The 15,495-nt window shown below is 42.7% G+C and overlaps 1 protein-coding gene across 7 annotated transcripts in view; it reads left to right on the top strand.

Annotated features, from left to right (window-relative positions):
- Positions 1-15,233, top strand: part of DOCK10 (dedicator of cytokinesis 10) — a gene marked incomplete at its 5' end in the record, with an annotated part of 165,167 nt that extends 149,934 nt beyond the window's left edge. For 5 of the 7 annotated variants that reach the window (XM_082319272.1, XM_082319273.1, XM_082319270.1 and 2 more), the window contains 7 exons: positions 406-519; positions 6,469-6,615; positions 7,131-7,341; positions 9,620-9,810; positions 10,459-10,559; positions 10,915-11,053; positions 14,670-15,233. In XM_082319272.1, the coding sequence (XP_082175398.1) occupies positions 406-519; positions 6,469-6,615; positions 7,131-7,341; positions 9,620-9,810; positions 10,459-10,559; positions 10,915-11,053; positions 14,670-14,789 (1,023 nt within the window). In that variant the 3' untranslated portion in view covers positions 14,790-15,233. Of the gene's footprint in view, positions 1-405; positions 520-6,468; positions 6,616-7,130; positions 7,342-9,619; positions 9,811-10,458; positions 10,560-10,914; positions 11,054-12,985; positions 13,062-14,669 lie in introns of all 7 variants that reach the window. The other 2 variants (XM_082319276.1, XM_082319275.1) reach the window with 2 other exon arrangements.
- Positions 15,234-15,495: the final 262 nt, after the last annotated feature.

Consider the following 15,495-nt stretch of genomic DNA (forward strand, 5'->3'; position numbering starts at 1 on the left):
AGAAAGTGCTTTTTAGTGGTAATTGTGGATAGTATATCTTTTCATGGGGTTGGGAGCTGACTGGAGTTACTGGCACCCTGCTCTCACCTGCACATAGGACACTTGGGTTCTCTGACCTCTTAGTAGGCCCCTACCACTGCCTAGTGGTGGGATGCTTGCCTTTCTGTCTGACCCTGTACACAGAGGCACCCACTGCCGCAAAGCTGTGTACTCAGAAGATGACAGGAACCTTGAAATGAATCTTTACAGACTGCTGGCAAGGTTAAACCTTAGCACGTGCAGCCATTTTTGCAAAGGTTTGGTAATGCAGTTAAGACAAGCCATGCTTGCGTAGAGCCATTGTGTCATTTCCCAAAGTACTCGTGCTCTCTCACTTCCCCTCGCTCTCCTTGTTTCTTAATATAGAGACTGTCAGATTTGTACTACGACATCCACCGCTCATACCTGAAGGTTGCAGAAGTAGTGAACTCTGAGAAACGTCTCTTTGGGCGGTATTACCGTGTTGCATTTTATGGGCAGGTAAGTCAATTTGTGTTCTTTTGTCTCCACAGATTCCCAGATTTCAGCCATGTTCTTCTAATCCTGATGTATTTCAGGGAAGCTAAAACGGGGAAACACTTGGCAGTGAATCACAAGGTAGCAAGTGCCTCGTGGGTCATACTCCAAGGAGGATTTTACTCAGAAGAGAGAGCACTCATTTGCATCTCTTAAACTGCTGCTATGGATTTAGTGTTGTAATGGAGAACAGACCTGTACATCAGCTTTAGTTCTTGACTTCATCAAGCAAAACTGAGACTGAGGCAGGGCGGGTTTTTTTCAAAGTAAAACTTAAATAAAACCAGATAAGACATCTTTGATATATGGCCCTCTCTTCAAATAGAGCTTAAAGCAGAGCAGTATGTGGTAGATGTTTTGTTGTGTTTCTCTCTGACCCTGACTTCTGCTTTCAGGCCACCTCTGATTCTGTGCAATATACTGTAGAGTAGTTTTATTCCCTCTGCCGTGCTTCAGTATCCTCAAAGCATTATTTTGTGCTTTCTTCCACTACAAACCGGTGTAGCAATCCAGCATGTTCTTGTAAGACCTGGTTTTGGCAAGCACACAATCTCCTTTAGTGTAAAATAATAAGGTGTGTAAACAACAGATTGATGTGAATCATTCTGTTTGCTAATTAGATTTTAATGCAGAAATTTGCTCTTTTCTCCTTTTGATCTTATTCAAGGCTGTGGTAAGTCTAGTTCTTTTGCATGTTTTGTTTAATTCTCCTCACACATCCTCCATCCTTCCCTGTACTGTTACTTAACATTAACTTTCCTGTGCTCTCAATTCTTTGGTTCGTGGCAGATGAAATAACATTGTTTCATTCATTGTTGCATCCTGCAAACTAATTTTTGTTTGTTCAGTTACTTGAATTACCAAGCTATATCTGTTGCCATGTTGTGTGTGCACTATGGGGCCCAATGCTGCATCATCTCATCTCAGTGAAAGTTTTTCTCTCGGCTTCACTGGGAGTGGGATTGGACCCCTTCTTCCTCTGTTGAAAAACTCAGTGTAGCATTAATGCTGTTTGAATGCAAGCCTGCTTTCCTGGCCTGTGCAGTCTACGATGTATGGCAGTGGTAAGTGGAGTGCCCTGGGCAGGGCGCAGCCACCTGCCTGCTAGTCCCTTGTAGGAGCAAGCAAATTGGAAGTCAGAGGGCAATGGCAAGTCCTTCCTCAAAACAGGGGCAGCAGAGGGGGAAATGGGACTCTTCTACTTGCAACTTCTTGCCAGGGCTCTCCCAGAGGCAACTACTTGTAAGTGGGTAATTTAGCTGCAGCAGTTCTGCTGAACTGGGTTAAAATCTCTGTTACAGTGCAATGACTTTTCAGCTGCCAGTGCCTCAAGGACAACTACATTTAAACAGCTTTAGTGCTCTAAAGCATATGACTTTTTCATAGCTGCGTATTGCTCGGTCTGTTCCCTGGTGCCCCCGGACACTGAGCTCTAAATGCAAACAAGCACAGCTTCCTCCTTTCCTTTTGTAGAAGAGATGTTATGTGGTAGAAAGTGGGACTGCTCTGTATTGCTCCTTGCAGAGGCATAGTGACAAAAGTGTATGGCACAGTGCAAATAATTAAAGGTAGATCATTCCCATCAGCATTATTTGTGCCCCATTTACCAAGGAAAATAGGGGTGGGTGTGCAGAACTGATTAAGGAAGGCTTACCAGTACACAAACCACCATGGCAGGTGTGGGAGCTACAGACGAAGCTTGACCTGGATGGAGAGTCAGAGAGAACAGTCTGTTCCCATATACAGGTTGTGCCTGCATATTTTTCCCTTTGGAAGGTTTTCTTTCTGTATTTCTGTCAGTCCATTTTTCCCGCGTACAACTTGCTTCCATTTTGGCCGTGCAAGTGGAAAGGTATGGGGCCTTTTCGTCCTTCTGTTGCCAAGAGTACTGCAGGCCTCCGTGCTGAAAGCAGTCTCAGTGCCCAATTCATTTAAAACAGTAAAAGCATTTCCCTCTTTTTGTGCTTCTGGCAGACTTTGCACACTTCCTCCCAAAAGCTAATGATTGCAGGTTTTACTAGTATTACACAGTTAAACCAGTGTAAACCAGTATGAATCGCTCTGCTTGGGCCACTACAAAGGAAGTGCCCTAGAAGGAAACTCGATATGAAGGTATGGGATGCTCAGTATGCAGGTATGGGATTCCTTTTCAGTCTTAGACGTACACTGGTCTATAAAATACCTGTGGGTAGATACATATGTAAGCACACACATACAAAAAAATGTATTATTACACATACCCATTTATTCATTAAACATTTTTATCAATTGTATCAATAATAAATATATACATATATATGTTTTGTATAAATGGAACACTGCTGTTTCTTTACTGAAACAAAAACTGCAGAGAAAGCAGACTACAGGACAAAAAAATACTGCAAATACTGTTTACAGGGAGAATTTTGGGGGTTCTTAGTGGAAAAAGAAAATCTGCAGCTGCACCTGAAAATCGTTCTTCTTCATGCAAAGGTGGAGACAGTATTGGGTTACTGCATTGCTGCAGTGACCCTCTGGAAGGATGGCTTGAATGAACGTAGTCCTTAGGAAGGATGTAGTCGGTTGTTTTCGCCACAGAGCTTTATTTGCCAGCTCAGACAGCCACATCTCATGGCAGCTGCTGTTTTAGACTGCAGACTCTGTTAAGGGCCTTTGGTGACAACATCTCATTGCACCACCAAGTGGCCACACTAGCCAGTGCTTGTGATTTTATTTACAGATAAGTGTTTTGAGAAGTCAAGATCTTTCTTGAATTAAAAAAAAAAAAGCTGTTAAATATGTTGAATAGCTGAAAACTCATATTGTGCCGATAATCAAGGACGTTCGAGACTTGTTTTCAGAGCAGTGTTAGGTAGAGCTGAGGTTTTATTCTGTCTGTGCAAGAAGCTGTACAAGTCAGAGGGCAGATTTTCATAGCGGTAAGCTGACTGCAGGTTTACGTCTGAAGATCAGATGATGTGTCCCCTCTTCCAAATGTGATAAAACAGCTGTAGCTTCCTCACCAAAAAGTGCAACATGCTCACTTACCATAGGAGGTGATGCTCACTCGATACAGACAGGGAAGGATCCATTAAATGCTAATTCTTGCTTTAATTTTTATTTTTTATTTTAATTTTTAATTCAGAAGGCTTTACCTCGGCACATCAGCTGCAGGGACAGTGTGTATTCTTCTAGCAAAGGGCAGAGAAGAGTCAGATTCACTGTGAGCTCCAAGGGCTGTGACTGAGGGTGTATGGGGAGGAAGAGGGTCCTTTTCAGCGCTCCCACAGTGACAGTCCCGGGTCACAACTTCACTCACAGCCCATCAGAGCTCAGTGGAAACCAATAACCTGCTGTCTGGGAGGTCATCTCCCTTCCATTATGTTCAGCTGCTCCGCGTAATCATTTTCATCTGTAAGGCTGCATTGTTCTTGCAGGGCAAAACCAACCAGTATGAAAATAATCTAGGGATATGCATTGATAATGTGACCTTGGCTGCTTAATATTTTAAAATCCTGAAATTGGAGGATATTTGGCTCCTAAAAAGTATTTAATCTTACTTTCAATAGTCTTTGCCAGACATATAGCGTATGGCAGACACGATTATAGCTCACAATTAACTTCTGCTTGTCACTTGTCAGCTGAAATACTGTAGGGAATATGTACTTAAATGATGTATCTTGCGTTAGAGACAAGACTAAATCTGTTAGTTGTTTGTTTTCAGGGTTTTGGTTTTTGTTTTTGTTTTTTTAAGTAAAACCATTAATACAGATGTCATCTTAGTGTGCCATGCAGCATCAGCACAGAGATTTGGCGCTTACATATAAAAACTGTGTTCCAGTGTGCAAGCATACACAGAATCAGTGTTTAAGAGGATGAACTATATTCTAGTTCGCTATGTGATTAATTTGGAAAACATGAGGGTTTTTGTTGAAAACATCGAATAGTCACAGGAAACAGATGTTTTCTGACAGAAGCAATCCTGAGTAGCGTGTATGAGTATGGTTGCATGAGACTAATGGGGTTTTCCTACATAAAGCAGTTTTGCTTCAGTGGAAGCAAGATCAGAAACCAGGTTACGATCCTGCAGATCTTTTCTCAGTGAAATCAATAGAAAGTCAATTGCCTGTCCAGCTCAGTAAATGTTTATAGGGTGTCAGCTTTTGAGCTCTACATTTGTTCTCTAATTACCTGTAAAGTTCTTCATATGCCTATGGAGTTTAATTGACAATATTGTTAAAAATTGTGCCATGTTAGAAGGTCACTGTGAGACTGATTAAGATACTATCAGACAAGCTGCTGTTGCTGCTATTCGTCATTGGTTTCCAGTAATGCCCATGTTGCTGTTGGCACTTGCCAAATTAAAAGACAATTTTATTGCCGCTTGTCCTCACTGACGGAGAAGCTAGAGATGCACATATTTGTTAATCCCTATTGAAATAAAGCTTAGGGGTTTTTTCCTAAACAAACATTGACATTTACAACTATTTTATTTTAATTCTGTATATTTTTGTGAAGATTCGCCTAGCCTATAATTTTGGTGGCCGAAGTTGAAATACACGTCAACATGAAAAGGCTGGATTTTGCATGAGTACCTTCCAAAGAGACTTTGGAGGTGTCTCTTGCCTTCATTCATTTGTGCCTCTCTCTTTTTCAACAGATGCCAGTTTGCCTAGGCATACTGTAGAATTAGCTGTCCAAGCCACATCGCGTTAAGTTTAAAGGGCCTTGGGTCTGACATCAGTAATGCTGTCTTCCTTTCCCCTTTATCCCTGCAGCTTCAGGTATTTTCCTCTGGGTCACTTTGCGTTAAGGTGAAAGGAGGAGACTGTGGGTACAGCTGCAGTGGTTAACACTGCCAGATTTCATCAGCAGCATATGAAATGCTAGGAGGAGGGCTGGTGCTGCTCATGGCATTGGGATAAATCCAGTCCTTCTTAATGGGGCACCTGCTGCTTTCTGCTCAGCTCGGAGAGCTTCTCCTGGAGTGTTGACGGACATGTTCATCATGTAGCAGTTGAGTGTCTCACCTGCACATGATGCAATGCTGTGTTAATTTTCTGTGATTGGCATTTCTTCTAAAGCCTGACAGGTTCTTGTTCGGCTCTTCAGTGGAGCCTTTTATTAAAGCTCTGCCAAGTCCATCCTGTGTAATAAGTGAATGACCTTAACAAGATTGAGCTTTTTTGCAAAGGAGCACAGTCTGTGTGTCTTTCCCCATCCCCCAAATGTAAATCATTACTAATTGTCTCTGAAGATGCTGCAATTCCCTATGGCCTTTCAAGATGCCACCAGAGTTCCTCGTCAGCTGCCCTGAACAGATGCAGACAGTTTCACAGGTGCTCCCCGTGCAGCGGCCCTGCGTGTTGCTGTGGGCAGGAGTGGCGCGCACATCGCCGCGGGCAGCAGTGCCCTGCACGGCGCCCAGCCTTTGCCTGCCCACGTAGCTCCCAGATAGCATGTGCTGGAGGTGGCATGCTGCATGCACCCCAGCTGGGCTGCGTATCCAGCAACCAGCTGTTACACTCATGTTCTGTTAGCATAGTGCTTCCAAAATAGTTAACCAAATGATTAAAATCTAAACATTTTAATGTCCAGTTTTGAATTCATTAGGGTTTTTTTCATCATACACACATCAGCATTCTCAAGAAAGCACTTTAACTCTTTAAACGTCTAGATCTCTTACATGAATAAATGTATATGAGTTATTTCCTGGGTAACTTCGGAGATACCAGGCCAGTATAAATGCAGACCTCTAGGTATATGTCTGCTAGGAGTAGAGAGAGGTAAGCTTTTAACTTAGGTGCTGGAAATGGCATGGCACTGGAGGCTCTGGTGGGTATACAGGCAACCTTGATTCCTGATGTAAACACCTTGTTTAGGCTTTGCCCTGCCCATTGCGTTCACTGTAGCCTTCCGTTTCTTTCCAAACAGGGTTTTTTTGAAGAAGAGGAAGGTAAAGAGTATATCTATAAAGAACCCAAATTAACCGGCTTGTCTGAGATCTCTCAAAGGCTGATGAAACTTTATGCAGACAAGTTTGGAATAGATAACGTGAAGATCATCCAGGATTCCAACAAGGTACAAAAGATGCGCGGTTCTTGCGCAGGGAGGAGAAGTCGGTGCACGCTTCATGTTTTGAGAGCTGTGTTTTGAATGAATGTGAACTGAGTGTATGTGTAAACTACTGTGACCTAGTTTTACAACAGAAAAATGACCCTCACCTTACAGTGTGGCAGGTGCTGTATGAAAACAACAATGTTATAGCAAAGCATCACAATCAGTGGGAAAAGAGCATATTCCAGCATATGCCTGCAGAGAGCATGCAGATGTTTTCTGCAACACAGAAGCAGGTTGTTTTCTCTCTCATTTAGCTTTCATCCACTTTTGCCAAGGGCTATAATCAAAAGTCCCACTGTTCCTAGGGGCCTCTTGGTTAAGTATCTTTATATTAATCTGTGGTCTGAATATTACATTTGGAAGTCTCGGTTTTAATCAGTATTGCTATGATAGATAAAAGCATCAGAAATATAATGGATGCCTTGGAAGCTCATCGTGCTTAACAGAATTTTATTATGTTTGCCACTGTTACACAGGTCAACCCCAAAGACCTGGATCCAAAATATGCGTATATCCAGGTGACGTACGTCACACCTTTCTTTGAAGAGAAAGAAGCTGAAGATCGAAAGACTGACTTTGAGATGCATCACAACATCAACCGTTTTGTGTTTGAAACACCTTTCACACTCTCAGGAAAAAAGCACGGAGGTGTAGAAGAGCAGTGCAAGAGGCGCACGATCCTGACAAGTACGTTTGCTCAGGCTGCTTCCCTCCTCTCATCCCACCTCTACCAGTCAAGCCCAGCAATGTGTTTCATGTGCCAGTTTTTTTGCAGTCAGTGGGCACAGCATGCTGTGCAGAAGGATAAGTAATCTTCTCAGTGTGTCCGTTGGCAAAGTATGTGCTTTCATACGATCCTGCTGACCATCCTAGGGAAAGCTATTTTCATTTGTGGAGTCATCAGCTGTCTTATTCTTCCTTATTATTGACATCTTAACTGTTCTTGCAGTGATGTAATTTGGGAGTGGTTCTGCTGGAGGCAGCTTAGCACTCAGAACCATTGTTCTTTTAATAATAAACAAGTCAAAGAAAAAGCAAAGTAAGGTGCCTGTCCTGCTAAGAGTAAAACTTAGCAGATACGAATTTTTGTTCCAAAGGGGAGTAAGATACATTATATAGAATTTTTTAAGTGAGAGGTAAGATTTCATTTCATTGGTCACAATCAGCATTTTAAGACAGGAATGTCAGGAGCACTAGATATGTCTGTTCTTACTGAGTCATATTAAACAGACAATGTTTAGTTCCTTATCATCATTGAAATCTCTTTTTAAAGAGGCGTCCTTCGTGAAACTACTACTGAAACTCGACCGGTCTGAATTTTGGCTTGGAGTATGAGAAACTGTCTGAGATGGAGGCGTTATTCTCATGGGCAGCCGTGAGCAGAGAGGCTGATGTTCACAGCAAAGGCTCCTGAGTGACAGAAAATCCAGTTCCCCACCAACTTCAGTGCATCTGCTTCCCCCAAAGGGCAAAGTGAAGAAAGCTGCTTACAGTACAGGCGTAGTCGCCTAAAAGTTTTGTTCTGGCAAGTCAGGAAGGAGGCACTGATGTCTGGGGGCATCTTGTTACATGACACCGCTTTACTTAAAAGAAGAAGAAAGGAGGAGTAGCTTGTGTGTGGTTTTTTTAAGTGCTTGAGCAGCAGTAGGTGTTTTGTGATCTGTATTGAAGCAGCTAGTTTCACTGACTTGAAAGTGCAGCTGTTATGGTATGTCTGGCAAAAACAGAGAGGGTTGTTCTTCTTGCAGAACATTTTCCCTAGCTCCCACTGCTCTCAGCCTGGCTCCATCTTCAGCATTAGGTGGAAGTTTGATGACCTTCTCTTCTCCCCTACTTTGCCCTCTGGCACCTGCCTCACCTCAGTGCTTTTCTCTAAAGGAAACATCTCTCCCCCCACTCCCCACCCCCACCCCCCGAATAAAGTCATATATTTTCAGTTGCTTCTTACATAAGAAGAAGTGTTTTTAGTTTGAGAAGAAAGCAAGGCTTACCGGTATGACTGGAGGAACACTGGAAGTTAATTGTGCTTGGGCAGAGGTACTGGGTGGCTGGAATGGTACCTGCTCAGCATCTCTGCTCCAGAGCCCGCTGCCTGCGTTGTGCAGAGGACAAGTGCAGTCTGGCTGCGGTCTGTGGATCACTGGCTCTCTGCCGTGCCTGGTTGTGACTCATGCTTCCAGCTCTGGAAGTCCTGGGTTTCCTGCTCTCCAAGGAGACAGCCCCCCTGTAAGCTGGAGCTCGTTTACGTCTGAGCTGACGGGCAGCAGATGCTCACTGGAGGAGGGCAGACACGGAGTTTGGGAGGCCTTCCAAAGTGTGTGGGGCAATTGGGAAAAGATTGTTAGCTTAGATCAGGCTTAATACGCCGTAACTGTACCTTTGCCAGACTCCTGAGATCTGTGAAAAGGTCTTGACTGGAAGGAAGAGGTTTTGACGATGAATAATTCCCCTGTCAGCTCCCCTAGCAGTATTTAAGTTGAATTCTAGAAGTAACTCCGTACTTCTTTAAGGATGTTGTTTTAATAGTAGTTCATTTGTGGGTGAGCAATACCCAATTCAGCTAAACTAGAGGCTCCTGCCTCTAACTTGAAACATGTTTGATGGGATGTTTTGAGCTGTTTGAAGTTTGGTACGGGCTTATCATTTGGTGCTTTAACTCAGAAGAGGAAATTTGTGGATTCTAAAATCTGAGTGGTAAGAGCTTTTTGCCATGTGGATGTGACAGAGCTCAGTAGCAAACAGTGGTTAATGCAAAAGGACATGCTCTTCCACTACCAGGTACATCAAAATTCAATTTGGACCTGCTGTGTCACTTTCACTTATTTGGTGATTAAGACTTAATTTCTATAGATTGATAAAGAGATTGACAAAGTCAAAAGTTCATACTTTGACTTAAGTGTTTTGCTTTCTTAAATACTATTCTTGTTGGGTGAGTTTCTCTGATACATTTCTTGCTTTCGAGTAGCCAGTCACTTGTTCCCCTATGTGAAGAAGCGTATTCAAGTCATAAGCCAAACCAGCACAGAGCTGAACCCTATCGAAGTAGCAATTGATGAGATGTCCAAAAAAGTCTCAGAGCTCAATCAGCTTTGCACAATGGAAGAAGTGGACATGATCCGACTGCAGCTCAAACTCCAAGGAAGTGTCAGTGTCAAGGTAATGACAATTTGCCTTTTTTTCCAGTGCATCTACCTAAATTTTTATTCTGATTTTCATCATTCCAGACATGTTTTGTCTGTTTTATATTTCTGGTCATATCTTGTATTCCAGTGCTGTTGGAGCCCACTCTAAAAAATGTAAGGGAATGGAAAGTTTTGATGACTGCTGGATTTATGTGGAAATATAACTATTTCAGTCAGATCTTCTCTAAATAAATGTTAAGACCTTTCTAACAAGACGATCATGTGTCACTTGAGAATACAGCCCATCACACAGCCAAGCATGCAGATGCTTTAAAGGGAGTTTTGTTAGGATTAATTCTGTCATTTCCTATTTAGAGAAGTTGGGATTGGTGAGAGGTGCATGTATTTCTGCTGCCCTCATTAAAATGTGTTCAAATGTATTGCTTTCTAGATGGTTAACTAGCTGAGGACTTTCAAAGGCCAGCAGAGATCTGCAGTTTGTGCAAGACTGACCAACTCCCTTTTCCTCAGTGAAACTTTTCAGGTTTCATTCAGGTGACAAAGGGAGTGATGCTCTTCACACAGGCTCGGTTGCCTGAGGCCAGTCCCCAAGCCATGGAACACGAGAAAATGACAATAAACTGCTTGTTCTCTGCACCTAAGCTGTGTATTGTTCCCCCAGGTAAATGCTGGACCAATGGCCTATGCTCGAGCTTTTCTTGAAGAGACAAATGCTAAGAGATATCCTGATAATCAAGTTAAGCTTCTGAAGGAAATCTTCAGGTAAACATTATGTTTAGACTTTCCACCCTCTGCATAGTATGAGTAGCATGAGTAGGTGTGACATGAAATCAGGCTGAATTGAACCAGGCTAATTTACGTTTGCATTTACCCTATCTTACAAGTCATTCCCAAGAAAATATTAACTGAAGTTTTGGGCTATCCTGGTAGCCTATGTTCCTCTTGATCTGAGGATGAGTTCTGAAATTCACTTCTAACAAGGTATAATTTGCAAGGGGGCGAAGAGGTACAGTAGTATATGTAAAGATAGATAGATACATATGTGTATATGTATAGATAGATATTTTTCATTACTACAAAATTTGTATGGTTGTTCTTTGTGGTTTTGTGCTTGTAGGCAATTTGCAGAAGCATGTGGACATGCTCTTGATGTCAATGAACGCCTTATCAAGGAGGACCAATTTGAATATCAGGGAGAGATGAAGTCTCATTATAAGGATATGCTCAGCGAGCTGTCTGCGGTTATGAACGAACAGGTTAGTTCATTTATTTTGCTGCTGGTTGGGCTGAACGGGGTGGCTAATTATGTCTTCTAGCGACAAATGAAGCTGTAGAGCAAAATACTAGAAGCAAAACCTGGCAGTGCAACAGTCACTAAGAAAACATAGGTTACTCCTTTCCCCACGCCCTCCCTTTTTTTTAATGTAGCTGTATTAGGTATAATGAATCTGATTGATGAACAAAGATTGGTCTTCTTACCTGTCTTGCTACATACTGAAAAGTTGAATGTTCGTGAGGCTAAATGCAGACTGAGGTCTAGAGGCGTAGAAAGATAATCAGTTAAACTAGTGTTTTATGCTTTGCTTGCTTTATCCTACAGCTGTGATGTATTTAATTAAAACAGTAAATTGCTTTTAAGACCTAGCTTATAACTGGAGGAGATATCTTTATAGTTTCTATTTGTATTCAGCTTTCAGAGCAAGAGTTCTTTCTTTCTTTTTTATATTTAACTACACTGTCATAATACATGCCATGTTAAAACTCTTATTTCAGCTGTTAGCAGCTTCAGAAGGATGAGGGTGCATGGCTACATTATATGAAATGCATCCCAAAACACTGAACTGGACTTCAGTGCACACTTGCAGCTATTCTATGGCTGTGTCTATGCAGATATGTTTTATTATTTTTTCTGTTTTAATTTAAATATTGAGTGATTCTGCATACTAAAGTGCAAATTAAATCATGCTTAATTATTTCTCTGCATGCTTGTGTGTAGGCCACCTTAGCTTGCACCTGAGAAATACTTACTCTCTAGCAGTTGCACTGCATTTTCAGTTGCCTATAGCATACATAAGCACTGTTTGTGTGCAGAAGTTACTTTGTTTAACCATTGGTATCAGTGATGGCATCTCACAGAAGTGTCTAATTGGCACCCCATTAGATGATGCTCTATTAATCATCTTCACATGTGAAGAGGATAAGAATTTACCAGACTTTTTGGCCCATTGTTATTCTTATTGTGGAATCGAGCTAGTTTTTCACAGAGTATAAAGCTGTGTAATTGCTTTGAAGGCTTGGTGTATGCCAGGTGGGGGTCGAGCTCAGTGGCAGTTGCTGTTCTGTTCTCCCTTCCTGTTCAGGTGTATAAAGATTTGTGAACCTCAATCATTCCAGTAAGTTTATCATATCTAATATTTATCACTGTTTGTTATATTAAGTATGTAAGTATTAAGGGTATAATTTGTTACTCAATGTTCATGCCTCTCCCATGGAAGTTATTTGCCAGTCAATGTGCATAGGCAGTACCATATGTCTCGTGTGAGCTACCATTTCCCACGAGAATGGAAAATGTATGGTCAACTTAAATGAGGCATAAGCAGCGCCTGAGTTTCAGCATTCATAACATATTTGGTGAGTTCTATTAAATACTCACACCTGTATTTATATCAGAGAGCTCTGAGTTTTCTTCATGTAAATGAAAAGACTAAATAGTACAAAATTACATGTACATAAGTTAATACGTAATGTTAAGAGTTCATCCAGCAAAAGTCAAAATCGTCATCTGTTCAGCCAAAACCATCTGAATTTGGAAGTCCACGCTGAAAACCAGTCTCCCACTTACAGCACGGTGGGGCAGCCTTACAAGTGACAGCCCAGTTTTCCAGGCAGCGTGGCTTTTTGGGAAAACTTTACTCCTCTTGCAATGAATGCATGAACTCCCTACTTCTGAGCAGAGTGTTGCCTCAGAGAAATCACATGCTGTAAATTGTGGCTGAAACGTTTATCTCACAGTTGGAAAGCTTGAGGCTCTGTGGTAACTGTGCTGTGTGCTTTACACCGGTAAGATCTGCCATCTTTCCCATTGTCGTATTCAAGAGGGTTTTGTTTGCTCACCCACTGACAGTGACTCTTTCATCACCGTATGTTTTTCTCTTTTTTTGTTTTGTTTTGTTTTTCTTTTCTGACAGCTCTGTCATGGTCCTTGCTTATACAGCTTCTCTTCTTCCCTGTCTAACATTTCCCTCAATACTATAGCCAAAAGTGGTATGTTCGTTTTTTCTTACATCTATTTTTTCTTTTAATGTCATGTACTTTCCTCACTTGTCGGTTTTTCTACTTGGTATGTTTGTTTAGTTTCATGCCTAATGACTCCCTTGCTCAGGGAGTTAAAAAAAAAAAAGACAAGATATACGTGTGATGTATTGTCCATGAGCAGTGTTGAGACGCATGTTCTTTAGGATCCTAGTTGTGAACTTGGGGAAGTCAGTGGGGCAGCTCGACAAGAGCCTCCTAATGCAAAAGCATGAGACAGTAGTAGGCTAGGGACAAATGGCATAGAAAGGTACTGATTAAGCCAAGCCCCCCTTGTCCCATGGGTGTGGTCCCCTTCTCACAGCCCTGCCCACCACGCCGCCCGTGGCCGTACACTGGGACGCAGGCTGAGGCCGCACTGGGGTGCAGTGGAGAGCGTGCAAACCCAGATGCGCGCGGTTCAGAAGGACTGGTACAGCCCAGCGCAACAGCAGCCGCCCCAAGCTCTCTTCTTCTGACACCCCTGGGGAGAGCGTTGGATTTGAGTCACGGCTGGGTGAAGTCAGCAGGCTGCCTGGACTGCCCTGCCATGCTGCCCTGCTCTCCTTGCAGCTTCCCTGGCTTTGCTGGGCGCTGCCAGGGAGTGCCTGAGTCCTGGTGCTCTTCCGCCCACCCGCAGCGTGGGAGCAGCTCCTTCCCAGAGCTGCCGAAGTTGCTGGCTCAGGCACTAAAGCTGTACGTGGAGGCAGCATGGTCATATCTGCCCGAGTTATAAATGTGGTGTGGTTGACCTGCAACCCCAGCCAGGGATAACTATGGGTTGATGGTGTAAGATTTGCCTGGAGCTTTATGAAGGGGAGAGGTTTCTTTTCCACTGCTGATGGCTGCGTGGTCAGTGGGGATGGCCCATGTCTCTGCTGTGGGTGCTTCAACATAGTGCCCCATGGAAGAAGGCAGGTTTTCAGTCTGTATTTATAGAAGTAAGTAGTAAAAATAGCTATTACCAAGGCTAAAAAGAACTTCTTCAGAAAAAAAAAAATCTTCCTTCTCGCTAAAGCCTGTATGTAGGACAGGGCAGAGCAAGCTTTTGCCACTGCTCCTCCCCGAGAATGCAGCTCTGCCTACAGCCTCAGCCTGGCAATTGGTCCAAACCCCACCTAATGGACATATTTTTTCAGCTGCTGTGTGTGTGAAGCTCGGTGGGGATGCTGCGTGCCCCGAATGACTGCGTGGGCAGAGCTGGGGCCAGTCTGTACCACGGTCAGTTGGCCTTAGTGCAGGTGTCTGCTGAGTTTATAAAATGTAGGTGACTTCTCAGTTGTGTTTGTATGAGAGTTGTTAGAGAAGCAGCGTTCAGGGAACCCCATGAAGCACACCTGGCAGAAGCTGGTGGCCCCAGCCCCATTTATCCCCCCAGCTCAGAGGACATCCTCCCTCTCGCTGCAGCCTCCTGTCGCTGCTGTCCCTGGGCAAAGGTCCTTTTCCTCTGTCAGATCTTTGGTATCATTGTGTAATAAATAAAAAATGGGAAGTCCTTGGTTAGACAATGAACACTTCAGACCCCAAACTATTCATCTCTCTCTCACTGTTGCATATTTTTTTCTGTTTTTTAATGAAAAGATTGCATACAAGGAGGACTCAGTAAAACAGCAAGGAATGGAGCGCACTTATTCACGAGTCGTCAATAGAGCCAGCTCGTCTGTGCCAGCAGCAACCACCCCGGCAAATCCTGACGCTTGACTGCGGCGTGGGGAACACACGGCCTTGGGAAGACCTGGGGTGGCTGAGGGGGGTGTTGTTTGGGGTTTTTTTCCTTTTAGATTAATAGTACTGAAAATTAATTTGATCACGGACAATGCCAGGAAAAGGATTTGTGGGTTATGATTTTAATTTATTGGAAGTCTTCACGCTGTTATTTTTTAAAACTGCAAGCTTGATATTTTTTTATTTTTTTGCCTGCCCCAATATTTGCACATTCCCTGTCTCTTTTTGTTGTTGATTTTTGGTTTTGAGCAGCCTTTATTAAGCCAGGCTTATTATGAAATTCCCATTGAACAGATAGGTACACAGCAAACCCTAAGTTTGCTATAAATTATAATATATCTAATACTAAGTCCTAGTACACATGTATTTTAAAGATCAGAGTGGATGTTTTATAACATTTAAGTATATTGCAATTGTAAATAGAAGATGTGTAAAATATGTCATTTTTACAAAATTTAAAAAATATCTTTTTAGTTAATTATGACAGTACTAAGAATATGGATAACATTTCAGTTACCATTCTATTAAAATATTTGTGTATGTGTATAGAAGCGTCCATAACGTTTTCTCTTTGAAGGTCTGTGCATTGGTTCATTCCCATGTCGGCACTTTTCAGAGCGGTGGAGATCAGGATGTCCCTTGCATCATCCCGGCTGTCTGCTGTGTTGCGGTTGCTGATAGG

Source organism: Platalea leucorodia (genome assembly GCF_965183815.1).
Source record: "Platalea leucorodia genome assembly, chromosome: 8".
In the NCBI taxonomy this organism is placed as follows: Eukaryota; Metazoa; Chordata; class Aves; order Pelecaniformes; family Threskiornithidae; genus Platalea; species Platalea leucorodia.